This window comes from Anser cygnoides, chromosome 1 (genome assembly GCF_040182565.1).
Source record: "Anser cygnoides isolate HZ-2024a breed goose chromosome 1, Taihu_goose_T2T_genome, whole genome shotgun sequence".
In the NCBI taxonomy this organism is placed as follows: Eukaryota; Metazoa; Chordata; class Aves; order Anseriformes; family Anatidae; genus Anser; species Anser cygnoides.
The window spans coordinates 12,627,367-12,643,464 of record NC_089873.1 but is presented as its reverse complement, the minus strand read 5'-3'; the positions used below and the strand labels follow the sequence as shown (position 1 = coordinate 12,643,464).

The 16,098-nt window shown below is 37.0% G+C and overlaps 1 protein-coding gene across 16 annotated transcripts in view; it reads right to left on the bottom strand.

Annotated features, from left to right (window-relative positions):
- Positions 1-16,098, bottom strand: part of MAGI2 (membrane associated guanylate kinase, WW and PDZ domain containing 2) — a 771,534-nt gene that overhangs the window by 263,934 nt on the left and 491,502 nt on the right. For all 16 annotated transcript variants that reach the window (XM_048068443.2, XM_066990186.1, XM_066990188.1 and 13 more), the window contains one exon: positions 5,599-5,814. In XM_048068443.2, the coding sequence (XP_047924400.2) occupies positions 5,599-5,814 (216 nt within the window). The remainder of the gene's footprint in view (positions 1-5,598; positions 5,815-16,098) is intronic.

Sequence of the window (16,098 nt, the reverse complement as noted above, 5' to 3'; positions counted from 1 at the left end):
GCATCTGATATAAAAACAGATCCTAAAAATGTACCATAATATATGTCCAGAAATATTTTTTGTCACTGAAAAAAACAATTGATTTTTCATCATGTGAAATAACCTCCTGTCTCATTACAAAACAGATTACATGGCCTAATTTTCAAAAGGAATTTAGTACAATATCTCAACGGTGAGTGTCCTGTGAAGTGACAGAATAGGTGCCAGCAAAGCACCAGCAAGTTATTGCATATGTGGAATACAACAAACTTTGTGGAAAAGGCAATGTGTATGTTAAAAATAACTACATATCTTTGAATATTGTAAGTCCATCACTGTAGTACCCCAAATATCAGCAATTAACGAATTTTACTGGTTGAGATGATATATTCTCTCTACAGCTCTTACACAATCTATTGACCATATATTGAACCTCAAAGTGCATAAGTCCGTGGGACCTGAAAAGATGCATCCAAGGGTCCTGAGGGAAATGGCAGATGAAGTTGCTAAGCTACTATTCACCATATTTGAGAAATCACAGCAGTCTGGAGAGGTTCCTAGTGACTGGAAGAGGGAAAACATAATCCCATTTTTAAAAAGGGGAAGAAAGAAAACCTGGGGAACTACAGACCAGTCAGTCTCACCTCTGTGCCTGACAAGATCATGGAGCAGACCCTCCTGGAAACTATCCTAAGGCACATGGAAAATAAGGACAACCAACATGGCTTCACTAAGTGCAGATCATGCCTGACAAATCTGGTGGCCTTCTATGGCAGGATTACAGCATTGGTGGATAGGGGAAGAACTACTGATGTCATTGACCTGGATTTGTGCAAAGCATTTGACACTGTCCCCCATGATATCCTTGTCTCTAAGTTGGAGAGACGGAGGTTTGATGGATGGACCACTTGTTGGATAAGAAATTATCTGGATGATTGCACTCCAAGAATTGTGTTCAACAGCTTGATATCCAGGTGGAGACCAGTGATGAGTAGATTTCCTCAGGGGTCAGTATCGGGACTGGTGCTCTTTGACGTCTTTGTCAGCAACACGAACAGTGGGATTGAGTGCACCCTCACCAAGTCTGCCAATGACACCAAGCTGCGTGGTGCGGCTGACACTCAGGAGGGAAGGGATGCCATCCAGAGGGACCTGGACAGGCTTGGGAGGTGGGCCTGTGTGAACCTTATGAGGTTCAACAAGGACAAGTGCAAGGTCCTGCATCTGGGCTGGGACAATTCTGAGCACAAACACAGGCTGGGTAGAGAATGTATTGACAGCAGCCCTAAGGAGAAGGACCTGGGGGTGTTGGTTGATGAGAAGCTCAACATGAACAGGCAACATATATTTGCATCCCAGGAAGCCAACCATATCCTGGTCTCCATCAACAGAAGTGTGGCCAGCAGGGCGAGGGAAGTGATCATCCCTTTCTGCTCTGCACTTGTGAGACTCCACCTGAAGCCTTGCATTCAGTTCTGGGGCTCCCAACAAAAGAAGGACATGGAGCTGTTAGAGAGAGTCCAGAGGAGGACCATGAGGATAATCAGAGAGGTGGAGCACCTCTCCTATAACTACACTCCCCGATAAAGAGTCCCTCTCTTGCTTTCATCAAAAATATCAATGGATACCAACTTATTTTTAAAAAATCTTATGGCTCTTGGATGTTGTGTATTTTATGTTCTTGCCTCTGGCTGCCTTTGTTGTGCAATAATAAAAGAGCAAGCTCAGACTGTTCCCCAGGACTGCTGCACCTTGTGTGGTGATTGACGGCACTGGGACTCTAGCCTTTTGCTTCATTATCAACCTAAGGCATGGAATGATCATTTTGAAACTCTGTGTCATATCTTATACCTCAATTAATTTGAGCCTGCCAGAACTTTCATTCTCTGGGTGCAATTTATCATTGCTCAAGTAATGTCAGAATAATAGACATACATAAACATTCTTTCAACATTAAAGTGGTTCTTTTGGAGTTTGGATGATAAACACTTAATCAGTCAGAAGTGTGAAGCAAATGTGACGTGACCAACACAGTGTCAGATCATGATGCTGCTTGTGAAGGAGACTGACTTAATTCTCTGCAGACACAAGTAGCAAAAACAGCAAAATCTGAATGTCTGACAAGCATGTTGCAATTTGACCAAAGTATCTTTTTACCACTTTTGTCAAGCCATCAGTTTTACAAAAACCTTTGATTTCATTGCAGTGTCCATCATGAAAGGTTTCTCAGGTGCAAGACTCATCTAAACCAGTGAATGGCAGATACCCAAACTAGAACAGCCAGAAGTACAGTAATGTGGGCAATTGCATTAAGTGTGAGAAACCTAACGCTAACTCTAAACTCGGTCATTTCAACAGCTAATTTATAAATTGTGTTTATCCAAGGCTGCTTCACAGATATTAGGTTTTCTCATTTAAATTTAACCATCTAGGCTCCTGTCTAGCGGTCTGATGAATTAGACATTCTGGTTTGCAGAGGTAGTACCTTAAAATGAAAACAGCTGATGATTAACAGCTGATTAAAATGAAACAGCTATGCTCTCTTACTCTTCCAAAGTGCCTCTTGCACCTTTATGTCAAGAAAGCATGGGCAAATAGCTCTAACAAAGTATAAGGCATATAGGAATATAATTGACTGTGCATTCTATCTCCCTGAAAATACTGTTGTATGATGAGAGTACTTGATTCAGGACAAAGGACTGAGTGTGCTCCATCCTAAAATGGCCAAAAACCTCATCCTAAAGTGAGAAGGCTTTCTGTTGTGTTCTGGGCTGAGGACAAGTAACAAAAATCAGAAAGAAAAAACACATTGGACAGCACAAGTTAACAAAAAGACAATTACTTATTCTTGAAGATCCCCAGTCCCATATACAGATGGGACAGTCCCATATACAGGTGGGACTGTGTATGGTACAGTCCCATATACAACTGTCTGAGGGAAATCTGATGGTCTGTGAAGCAAGGTTTTAATGAAAAAATGATTCCTACTAATAAAGCTCAACAGAGGCCCAGATCATCTCAGCAGACACTGAACGGTGGTCTGAAAAATGAGACCCAAAGCGTAAAGATCTCTGCAACTAAAGATGTTGTCTATTGGTCTGATAAAATCAGGTTTATTGTCTTTGGATTCATCATAGACCTGCTACTGCTTCAGCCTTGCAGTCCTAGGTGTTACAGCAGTCCTTTGCCCTGACAGCACTCTGATACCTTTGGCAGTTAATAAGGTGTTAAGTTGCTGAGCATCTGTAAAAAATGTATCAATGTTTCAAATGTCCTAATAGCCCTGTATTTAACATAAAAGCTCTCCTTAGAAGTGAGGCATTTCAAATAGAACACACTTTCTAAAAAAAATAGAAGTAACAAATATCATGCCATAGTTGCTTCTTTGGTAAGAACCATATTGCTCCCTCCACCAGGAGTATAAAAAACAAGCAAGCAAAACAAAACAAAATAATAATAATAATAATTAATAATAATAATAATAAATGACAAAATTAACACATTCTGATCTTCCCAATTTTTCAAAGACACAAACTATAAATGCACATACATTTTAGACTTTGTCAGTTGACAGAGAAAATGACTGCAGTAACAGGGTCCGTGGGAGCTACCCTCTCCAACAAAGGCAACGCAGCATGTACATACAGAGCTGCTTTGCTACAATCCCTAAAGTCCTCAATCAGTGTAACTGAACAACAAAACCCTGCTTATGAAACCATGAGAGCCAACACAGGCACTGCTTGTTCTGCTGGCCACACCTACAGGAATTACTTTGTGGGGGGCGAGGAGGGGGAGGAAAGGGGGCTGTCTTACCCTGATGCTCACGTATTTCATTTTTTAACACAGCCCATGCCAGTGGCTGTTTCTTGGGTGGTGCCTAGTCATTGTTCACATAGAATTTGCCTGGGAGATGCAAGTCGTGGATGGACAATGCAAGCAGAAAAGCAGATAAACATTTCTCCTTGATCCATTTTGAACTGAAATATACTGCTCTGGAAATTGCTCCTGAGCAATGGTCGGTTGTGTGACACATTTCGAGTAACTGCAAAGAATGATTCTTCTAATGATTTTTGCAATACACATCAGATACCAAATCCTGCCTTTGCCTCTTTCACTGTGGAAGTATCCTGGGAACAGAGCCAGTGCTGATGTTTTATGCAAGGATTTCTGGGCTTCATCCTTTTCTGCTTAGCTGTGTAGGAGAGGCACTAAGTGCCAGAGCATTGCCGGCAGATGCAATCTTGTGCGGAAGGGATGAGCAAGGCTCAGACAGCATGTGACAGTGATGGCCAGGGAGTCACGCCGCAGCCCTTTAGTGAGCCAAGGGGGCAGAAGGAGATCCACTCCCCACCCCCCCAGTGCCCTGTCTCTGCCTTGGTCATGGGGATGGGTTCTGCACTGGGGATTTGCCTTTAGATATAATTTTAGGCAACTACAACAGAAAAGCAAGTGGCAAATACATCCATGGTGAGAAGATTTCCAATTCAATATGCTTTCTAATGCAACAGGAGAAAAAAAATACCTATAGAAACTGCAGTATGAAAAAACGTTTTATAGGGCTTAGAAGATTAGGTAGTGCCTTTATTGTTTCATATTAGCCTGTACATTTATGGAACTCCTTCTTACCTGTGTGATTGTCACTACAGACTGCCACTTCAATCATTTGTTCCTGAATTTCTAAGTTCACCAAAAAGAACTCAGAGTTATTTCTAAAAGAGATATAAATGTCTGAATTCTTTAATTTCCTACTTGAAGAAAAAAAATAAATCATTTCTTAAATGTTATTTCACAGTAAAAAATAAATAAAGTACTGCAAAATGATGACTCTCACTAAAATATTGAGGGTGAAGCTGATTACTGCTTGGGAAAAGTTTGGACTTTTCTCATTCGATACCAGTCAATATCATCAGTATCTTCAGACCATTTTTTTTTTTCCCCTTAAGATTATTATTCAAGCAGTAAAACAGCAGCTGTCTTTTAGGACAAGACATATGAAAACATTATCTGCTTCATACAGGATCTGAAACATTGGTGAAAAGGGTCCTTCCTGAGAGTATTGCCGATTAAGTTTCATTGTCACTGCCACAAATTCAGTAATGTGATGACAGCTTTACTCTAATATAGCATTTGTAAGATTTCATAAAGGTATACAAAAGTTCACTTTATAATCTAGTTAACTCTCTTGTATCACCTTTTTAGCACAAGGAGACCTGAAATACAGAGACAGGATTCATTTGATCAAACTGCAGTTCTCTAGACTCCTCTCTGTGGTCAGTGAAAAGAAATAGGCACTTTGGTTTGATTTCCTAACCCAGAAATCTGAAATAGATAGGAGGAAGTGCATTCAGAAAGTAGATATTTTTCTCTTCAGGCTATAAAGAGGGTCCAGGGTGACTAGCTCAGAGGCAGACACCTTTACTGTAGCTGTGATGACTCCTACCAAATGGAGGTCAAATAATTTGTTTTATGTTTGACAGGAGTCTTATCACTTAGGATTCCTGGCTGCCAGTTGTGCAAGAGCATCCTTACCTGAGCATGCTCATTCTCACTGCTGAAGGAGATAACCAGGGCCTCTGTGAATAACAGAACTACATTGCAAAGTAAGACGGAAGAACAGACCTGGTGTTACTGTCACATCATTTCCGTTGACCACAGGTCTTTCTTCCTCTTCTTCCTCTGGTGGTTCAATACCTGTCTTCTCCATATTGCTCACAGACTTATTCCTTTTACGTTTACCTTCGGCCCCAGGAGTGGCACCTGGAAGGATCTGATCTGTTACATTTAACAGTAATGGAGCTGGTTCTGCTGGAGGTTTCGGAGTGCCGTAATAGTTGTCTGAAAAGAAAAAAATAATACTTAAATTCACAGAAGTTTATCTAATGCTTCTTTTTCTCTTGGTTTAGATTAACGGGATTTTGTGATATAGGATTTGGTTCATCAGCTAATATAAAGATGAGTTCAACTTTCTGTGAAGTTAAAAATTTACTTTTGATGAAATTTATTTATTTTTTTAATGCCAATACTAGTGAACATATCATGCTTAAAATATATACCATATTGACACTCTCTGAAAGTTTAACAGGGTAAATTATCATTCCTCTCACCCAAATACCCCCAAAATAGGTAGCATATTGGACCTATTTTCTCATTTCAAACTGCTAGTTAGGACAAATTAGTTTTATAACATTTATGCCACAATACAAGAGTTTCTGAAGGATCAAAAGAACCATAAACGTATTGACTGTTCACCATATTATACCATTTTCATACCCCCCCATATTATCTTACCCATTTGGAAAACAAATAATTGTTCAATGACAGACATTTGCAGTTTTCAGTAATGCATACACTATTGTATTTTTCATTTTTGTCAAATTTTTGCTCTTCATGAGCAAACCTCCAGATTTGTAATAATTAATGTTAATATATTTTCAAAGAAAGATGAAATCTTACTTTTTAGGGCTTAAAACTTTCTGAGAACTAAGGAATTCTGAGAAGATTTAAGGTGGCTGACAGATTATCCTCTATTTCTCTCATGAAATTTCTGGTAACTTCTGAATCATCTACTTTCTGTCAGAAGGATTATTATTTGGATGGACCATGGTCTGATCTTATCTATCAATATATGTATGCTTGCATTTCTAGCACATCTGGTCTCAAAACTGGTTTCTTACAGACACCTCATTTTTTTCTCTTTGAAAATATGGTTGAAAAATAAAATATTAGCATAATTAAATAAAAGAGTATTGAAAATACTTGTGAGTCCTTTGAAGAAGTAAACATAAAGAATAATAAAAGACATAAATATGAATACGTAGTATTTATACAAAGTTATATTTTGTCATCTGAAAATTGCATTGAAGGGCAGTGCATAGGATGACTTAAAAGTAGATTTTCAGCAGTTAATATGATAAGTTCTGTCTAGCTCTAAGACACTTTTCCAAAGAAAAAAGGAAATGTGTTGAAGGTGCTTGTAGACCATATGGTCATTTTTTGTGCCTTTGCGTGGCTGTCCATGACCTGTCCTCCCACAGTCTTCAAGAGGTTCTTCAGGCTAAGGGGTCTAAAACAGGGGAGCAAGGTTTGGTGTTTAAATGGGGAGGGAAATCTACATTGATCCACTTGTAAAAATGTACCTCTAAAAAATGTCAAAATCAGATCTGGTCGCAGTCAAAATTCTGAGCTCTGACAGTGAAATTAGTTTTGTATTTGAGGTATTTAAGGAGTACCTGAAAACTGATGGTCTTGAGGGCACTGCTAAAATGAAAGTCTACTTTCATACTTCCTTAAGAGCAATGTTATCTTTATTGGTGAGAGGCATATCTGTAATGCTACATATTTTGAAAAAAATGAAGGTTGTCAAATCTAAAAAATTCCTCCCTGACCTAAACTATTTTACCAGTCTGAAAGTGAAATTGCATCAGTCCCACAGCTGTCACAAGCTTCACAAAACCTGTCCACTGATTTCATAAATATCAGCACAAAAATCTAAAGGTTCAAAGTCTGATGTAATACAAAATGTGGAATTAAAACTGCAGTACCTTGCCTTTTTTCACTTATTCTTAGTTTTCCATTGTGATACAAAATCTAGATCAGTAGTAATTAGCAGCAATGCTAATATTCTGAATAGTAGATAAGAGGATTGACAATAAAAGACATTTTAAAGGAAGGACATGCTTATGCTATTTTTGGGCATTTAACACTTTTTCATTTTAACTGACTGACAGTATGCATTAGTGGGAGACAGAGACAAAAGTCATGACAAAAAATTTCCATGAATATGACATATATCAAAATATAAGATACAACAATGCACATTTAAGATTAGGAGCCAAAGAGCATTTCATTCTTTCAGTTTCAAACAGAAAATGCAAGGTAATTTCCAAATTCTGCACTCTATCATAACGTTGTATGTTCTATGATCAAGCAACCATTGATTTAAAAGTGAGCTTTGCTTTATTAATTGATTTATCTATTTATCTTAATTCAAATGTTTTCATAAGCAATGCAAATGAAAATAAGAAACTGGACCACATATATAACATAGTCAGTATATCAAAAAAATGACGAAAAGAATCTGTTCAGTTCCAAAGGAAAATATACATAGAATGAGAGAGCCAGGCAGTTCAATGGAAGAGCAGTCCTCCATTAAAGAAAAGTTAGAATCAAAGTCAACTGTATTTTGTATCAAAAAGAGTTTCTTTGCACCTTAAAATTCCTCGTCTAAGCCTTAGAGCTTAGCATTGGAGCTTGCTATGGACATCCCAACCTTGATGGTAACATGCTGGGCAAGTCAGTGAAGACAGAATGTTATAATGATGGGACACTCTCTCATACAGCCTCAACAAATCTGGGAGTAATGCAGAGATTAAATTTTTAAATACCATAACTGTTGTTGCAATGATGTTTGGAAAATCTATGATAAAAACAGTTCTTCATCGTGCTTGAGCAAAGGTTCAAAATGTTACTGTTGAACTTCTGATAATAAGGCATGGAAAAACAGCTTCCTGTACATATAAAAAGCACACCAAATAAATAATTTAAATTGTGTTTAAATTATATTTATTTATTTTTAAAGAATTAATAAAAAATAAAGCTTACTGAAAGAAAACATAAACGTGCTTATTACTAGTCAGAAAAAAAAAAAAAATCAGTTAGGAGCTTTTAGGAAAGGAACAGAGAACAAAGCAAAAAACACCGTTACAGCACTACACAAAACCACATAGTACCCTCCTTTCTGAATGTTGCCTGTTGTTCTGGTCCTTGCCTTTCAAAAATTACATAAGGGGAACTAAAGAAGGGCAATTAAAGCTTGGAACTGCTTAAATTGATTTGGAGTTTTCAGTTTGGAAAAGGGACAATTAAAGGGGGATATGGCAGATATGTATAAAATCAGGAGAAACCTGGGAAAGTGCCTAGAAAACACATGAATGGATGCCTGGTTTCTTACTACATGAGAACAAGAGGATGCCCAATGAAATCAGCAGATTTAAAACAAGTAAAATAAGTGTCTTTTCTTTTCTTTTCTTTTCTTTTCTTTTCTTTTCTTTTCTTTTCTTTTCTTTTCTTTTCTTTTCTTTTCTTTTCTTTTCTTTTCTTTTCTTTTCTTTTCTTTTCTTTTCTCTTTTCTTTTCTTTTCTTTTCTTTCTTTCCTTTTCTTTCCTTTTCTTTCCTTTCCTTTCCTTTCCTTTCCTTTCCTTTCCTTTCCTTTCCTTTCCTTTCCTTTCCTTTCCTTTCCTTTCCTTTCCTTTCCTTTCCTTTCCTTTCCTTTCCTTTCCTTTCCTTTCCTTTCCTTTCCTTTCCTTTCCTTTCCTTTCCTTTCCTTTCCTTTCCTTTCCTTTCCTTTCCTTTCCTTTCCTTTCCTTTCCTTTCCTTTCCTTTCCTTTCCTTTCCTTTCCTTTCCTTTCCTTTCCTTTCCTTTCCTTTCCTTTCCTTTCCTTTCCTTTCCTTTCCTTTCCTTTCCTTTCCTTTCCTTTCCTTTTCTTCTTTTTTTCCACACAGCATAAGAAAATATTGGCATTCGCTGACAGATGCTTCCAGTATCATAGATATGGCCAAGAAGCAACTATACAAAGACATAGAAGAAAATAATAAAATAAAATAAAATAAAATAAAATAAAATAAAATAAAATAAAATAAAATAAAATAAAATAAAATAAAATAAAATAAAATAAATAAAGTAAAATAAAATAAAATAAATAAAGTAAAATAAAATAAAATAAATAAAATAAAAAATAAAATAAAATAAAATAAAATAAAATAAAATAAAATAAAATAAAATAAAATAAAATAAAATAAAATAAAATAAAATGAAAGTCTATTAAATATAAAGTTCCATACCATATGGATCACTGGAGGGGGGGTGTATCTCTGCATGCCTTTCCTGTTCTTATATTATAGGCCTTAACATCTAAAGGGGCTGACAGGTATGGGGCTACAGTTTCCTTTGGTTTGACTCAGTACAGCTGCCCTCTTACTCAGGTGTCCCCTTGCTGTACTTAAATATGTGCACATATTCTCCTGCTACCACAGCAGAAAGTCAGGAGGTCAAGCTGAAGCCAACAGAGCTTAAGCTAAGCTCTTTGCGCTGGACCTGACTAAAAGCTTTCATGCAGACAGGCAGTGCAGAATGAGTATTTAATTGCAGAAAAGCCACCACTGCTTAATCTATCTTGCTGCTGTGCCTGATTGTCTCAGTGCTCGCAGCCTATTTCCAAGTGCAGCTGAACACTAAAGATGGTCTAACCTAACCTGTTTGACTTTGCTGCAGAAATGGCTTGGAAGCCACAGCACAGTTACAGTTACCAAGTACTGCTTGCCACCCCTAAGCTATATGAAAAGGTCTCCTTGATTCTGCAAAGAGGAAGTCAGGTAAAATTACTGAATTACTGGGGAGGTTAGCCCTGATGACAGAGATCAGATCAGAAAGTCAAGAGCAGCACAAAAAGGAGTAAATTAAGGGGTCAACACGCTATATTTTTTCTTAACCTGAGCACACCTATGTCAGGGAGTAGTAAAACTTTAGTTTTATTGAAGTGTTTGATGATGGAGCAATAGATCTGAACTTGTTTCCTGAGAAATGGTAAGTCCTTTTGGAAAGAAGAAATGCTTTGGGGTGATAGTACAGAAGCAGAAGAATCATCATGCTGATATAATACCAAGACTCAGTTCTAGTGATGTTTGCTATACTGCAGCACCGAGTGGGACATTCCACTTTTCTTCCTCCTGCATGGTGTGTCCCTGGGGAAAGGAGGGGAAGGAGGGCTTTTTGCCAGGTCTGCATTTCTGTCCAGGTACAGGCTAGCCTGAGTCATCAGGCTTTGTGGGAATGGCAGTATTACTAGGAGAGCCCTTGTCTCCTGAAGCTTCACTAGTCTCATTTAGTAAATGAAAAATTTTAGTATAAAAACTAAGTGTGATGAAAAGTTAAAGATGTTGCCAGGGAGCTAAGATATTATAGCAAGAATGAATGATCAGACAGAAAATGAGAGTTGTGGCAGAGCAAAAAGCTTTTAATATGAATATTTCCAACTCTGGTGTGACTCAGACTCCTAGCCCAGAATGAGATACACATTTATTTTCACACTCATTTTAAGAGTGGGCTGAAACAATACCCAGCTACAAATACACCCCAACTTCTGCTTATTCAGCACCCTCATTTAGATTGATATTTCTGTACTGTTTATACAACTTTCAGTTGCTGGAGTATCAGTCAAAATGGTGTGAGTCAGCCACAATAATATGAAAGACAAACCTTATTTTTCAGTTATTAGAACAGTAACTGCAAATGTGATGATGAATACTAAATTTCTTCATATTGCTTTTGTGGTCATTGACTAGTGATACTGAACTTAGGAGAAAGTACTCTGAGTCTAATTATTGGCTGGATATAAGACATACATTTGATATTTAACAGCTCACAAACAAATACACATGAAAAACAACTCATTGCATTGGTACACAGAGTTTGGATAGGCAAAATTAGTCTGATTTTTAATTATAAAAATAATAAATGCAAATATTACTGGATTCAAAGATGACAGCTGCATATGTTAATGACTAGAGGCCTGTCTCACATATCAACAAGCAACTTTTTAATTGTAATCTATAGTGAAGGTGTCTGAACACCACCTAAGCAGTAGTAAAAATCTAACAAAATAATCAGATTGTGGAAGCAAATGTGCAACATTAACAATGAAAAGAGATTTAATAACAATTTCTCCATCTGTAGTAGCCCACAGTCTGCAAGCCCCAGGAGGTCAAACTTGAGTCTTCTCCAGTCTGAAGTCCAGGCATTGAGCATTCTTTGGACGCAAGTTTAAGCATGTGGGTCTTGCAATCTCTAGAAGACAGAAGGAATGAAAGCCTATGTTTTTGGTACTGCTCAGGGTAGGCCCAACACACTGGCAATATAACCAGCAGGGTAAGATTATGCATGGTTGGTAATCTCTCAGACTTTGCAGTAAATTTTCACAGCCAATGTGAATGAGTTGCAGAAGCCTGCCTTGAAGGGTTTGGTGTCTCTGTGCAACACATCTTGAAGACAGGAAAGATTCCTTAGATGCAGGCCCTATGGCCCTCCTGAGCTCTGTGTGCAGACCTCCAGGGGCCAACCATGTGGCATCACCATGCTCTCACTTCACTGCACTGTCAGATCTACACATCACTTTAATATGGGAGTAGGCAGGTTTATTTTGGTTTTGAAAACTACTTTAGGTCCAATCAATCTGCATATTATTCATATGAAATTATTTTATTCTAATATTTAAGGTCATCTGTGCATGCCATTTAGACCATCCTTTGGTGTGTCATAAAACATGCTCTGCAGTACAAATACAGAATATTTTAAAACTATAAAAGCTCTCTCTCAAAATTCTTACAACCACCTTATAAGATTCCCAAAGAAGAAAACAGTACATAGACATTGTTAAAATATAATTAGTGATGTATTTTAACAAAATTCAAGACAATTACCACCTCCTTAAGGAAGCCTTGCAAACTTCTTCTCACCCACTCACCTTGAGTGAGTAATTTATTTTGACGGCTGACTATACTATAATTAGGGCTTTTTTAATCACAGTTCTAAGGTTGGGTGAGTAGATTTTGTTCGTGGGCTCATACATTTTCATGATGGTTCTGCAATGCTCGTTGATGGCTCAAAGAGTTGCATAACTCTTAGTGTTGATGCTAAAGTGGAATTCAAAAATAAAACCTTCTAAAACCTTTTCATTTTAGATTCTCATTTGTATTATTTTTGCTCATGATGTTTGTGACATTAAGATGTTAAGGAGGCAAGAAAACATAGTAGTTCAGATCTCTCAGGTTTTAAGAAAACAAAAATTATTATTAAATATAGATTTATGATTATATTTTTCAAAACAGTCTCTTAACTTCTAAACTGCAAAGTTAAACTTTGCAGTTAACCTTCAGTTTCTTTACTTTCAGCCAGAGACTGAAGAGTCCTAAGAAATCTTTTCCCTACTTTTTTCAACTAAGCCTTTGAATCCAGATTGCTTCAGATCAGTTCTCTAAGCCTTGCTGTTACGTTAACGTCTGAATTAAAAATACAAATTAAAATTTATTTACTTTGGGAGTGCTGTCAGAATGAGTTATACATGATATACAGAACTAATTCCATACTTGTTGGATGTATAACCCCCCAGGGCTACATTTTATAAAATCTGTTTTTCATCCTTGCTGTTTTCTACCTGTGCTGGGCTTTTGCTAGCACCAAAGCTACTCAAAAGGAATATTTTCCAGAGAACTCAGGGTTCTTCCAGAACAGACAGGTCAGCATTAAGGAAATGGGATGTCTGTATCACCCCATTCATTCCCTATGAACACATTAACATTTTCAGGCAAGGGCTGGCCAGCTGTTTCCGAGGCAGGGAGATTTTGGATGACTTGCATTGCTGTGACTCTTCCCCAGGCAGAGTTCTCATTTAGGTTGGTCTCTGCAGCTTCTGCTAACAGACATTAGGCAGATATGCTAACTTCTGTGTCAACTAATGACATTTTAATAACTGGCTTCAGGATTGTCTATTCATCTACATTAAAATTAAATCACTAATTATAGCTGCAGATTTTTGCCCAAGAGTGTTCTGGCCCCCAGTGAATGCAATAGCAGAGGAAGTTTCTAAATTCACAAATACAGGAGCAGAGACAGCCAGGCTGTCAAAACTTCTAAGACTGACTCCTCATCTTCTCTTGCTACAGGACCCTAGCTACCCCCTGTAAGAACCCATTTTTTCCAGACAGACTGTAAAAGTAAGAACATGTGAATCTGTTTGAATTTCTTAATTAGCATTTTTCATAATAAATATTAGTAGCAAATCAATTCTTGTTTCCTTAAGATACTGATAGAGTATATCAGATCTCTATAGGGGACATAAAATTAGGACATAGAAAGTTAATATACTTTTTTTTTTTTTTTTAATAAATATTTTCCTTGGGGAAACCACTCAATGCCACTCAGAGAGTTTGAACTCCTAAGTTTTCTCCATCTATGTTTCCATATTTTCATTTTATGTAGCTTTTTTTCTTTTGACTAAAGTATTTATTTATTTATTTAGACTTATTAGAATGTTTTTTTTTTTTCCTATACATATTTTGCATTCCTCAAATTTGTTCCTGAATCTCTTAGATATTAACAGTAGCTCATCTACAAATGTAGGAACATAAAGTTATGTCTAAAAGTTCAAGAAGGAAGTAGAAAGAACAATTTTACCCTTACAGATACTGCTTTATAAGATACTGTTTGGAGTTTTTTCACCATTTCTTTAATCCCTTACAAGAACAAACCATGTGAACAAAACCAACTCTCTTGAGCACAAAATCTCTCACAGTTGGGAAATAATACTTCTCCCATTAGATCTGGTAATCCCATGGGTTAAAGGTGTAAATATATTTCAGATAAAGTAACTATAAACCATCTTGTGTTAAGTTCACGTGGAGTTGGCTATGGAAGAGGAACAGGCTTGTTTTAAGATTCCTCAAAGATTAAGGTCCTGACCTTCTTTCTCCCAAATATTCTTCAAGTTTGTATTTTCCTCTGAGAAGCAGAACAAATCAATTTTAAGTAATGGCCTAGAAGAGAGGTGACTTTTTATAAGATGCTGCAGTGTGCTGTGTGCACTGCACATCACAGATCTCCCAATAACCAGCAAATATAAAGTGACCTTTAACTCCCATGTTTTGATTTTACACTGAGCACAGCATAACAGAAGTGAAAGATCAGACAAAACTCCTTAAAAGGCTAATCTCATTTATTTAAGGAAAATAATGGACAAAGGAAACAGAATTAATAATTAATACAGAAGTATGTTTGGATTTTAAAAGCACAAATCACAGAGGTATGAATGCAGGATACTGGAACAAGGCTGTGCAACAGTTTAGCTTGATTCATATATTAGTAACATTTTTTTTTTCTCTGTATTTTGTACATTTTAAAGCAATCTTATCATCTGACTTCATCTTCTAAAAGTTGATGCTAATGTTAACCTGAAACCTCCATTTTCCCATGAAGATACATATTTCAATTTCTAAACAGTACATTTGCTGCAGCAGTTGAGCAGAAGTATCAATATACTTCATACAAAACGTATCTTTTTGTTGTAAGCTATTTGTTGTCTGGATTCAGCCCTCTAGTAGTCACTTGCTGTTGTGTCTGATCTCCAAGTGAAAAGAGCAGGTGGGTTCATTTTACTTTTGCTGCTTAAAAGTTAGGTATCTATTCTAAAGTAACCAACTATCTCAACCCACCTGCCCTAGGTTGTGATCTTAAGGGGGACTAATTGACCTCTGGAAGTGTACACAGTTTTGATTGCTGGCCTTACAAGAAGGTCCAGACGCCTTTTAGACGGCTAATGATACATGACAGGATTAAGACCTTTAATAACCCAAGATCCCAGTGTACCCAATCATCTTATTGCTTTCTGTCACCATTTAAAAATTTAGGTTTAACAAATTATGAGATTGTCTAGTCCCCTTGAATTCTGATTTTGTAGAATTCATACATTATTTCTAAGATTCTTGTAAAAGTCCTTTGACATATTAGGGAACAGCTTGCAGCAGAGAGCCTCCTCTTTGACAGTAGAGCCTGCATGGTTTGACATCCTTTCAAATGATCTGGAGAAGAAATGTGAGGGAGAGACTAAGAGCATTTCTTGACAGTTTTGTTTAACTTTGTGCCACAGAACTAGATATTTCTGTTGCTTCAAAAAGACTAAAAAGGAAGAAAGAGTTTGAAAGTGTATGGGAAAGCATCATTTATTCTTGGTAAATACAAATCAGGGAACCATGGGATTGAAAAATGACTATCCATTCTAGAGAGATACTGGCATTACTGCAGACAGTTTGCTACACAGAGGCAGTTTTCTCCTGCTAAATAAAAACCAAAGCCAGAACTGTAAACTGGTAGCAGCTTGTGGAAGGAATGGAACAATGTGTAATGCAAACACTCAATAATGTGTTTAAGAACATTACTGCACACAGTGTTGTAGTGGTACTTTTAAGGAAAAAAAAAAAAACAGATATAAGAGATGTTCTGAGAAAAGCAAAGGAAGTTATAAACTCCCTGTGATAAAAGTAAAATTTATTTCAGTTGTTTATGTAATAAAG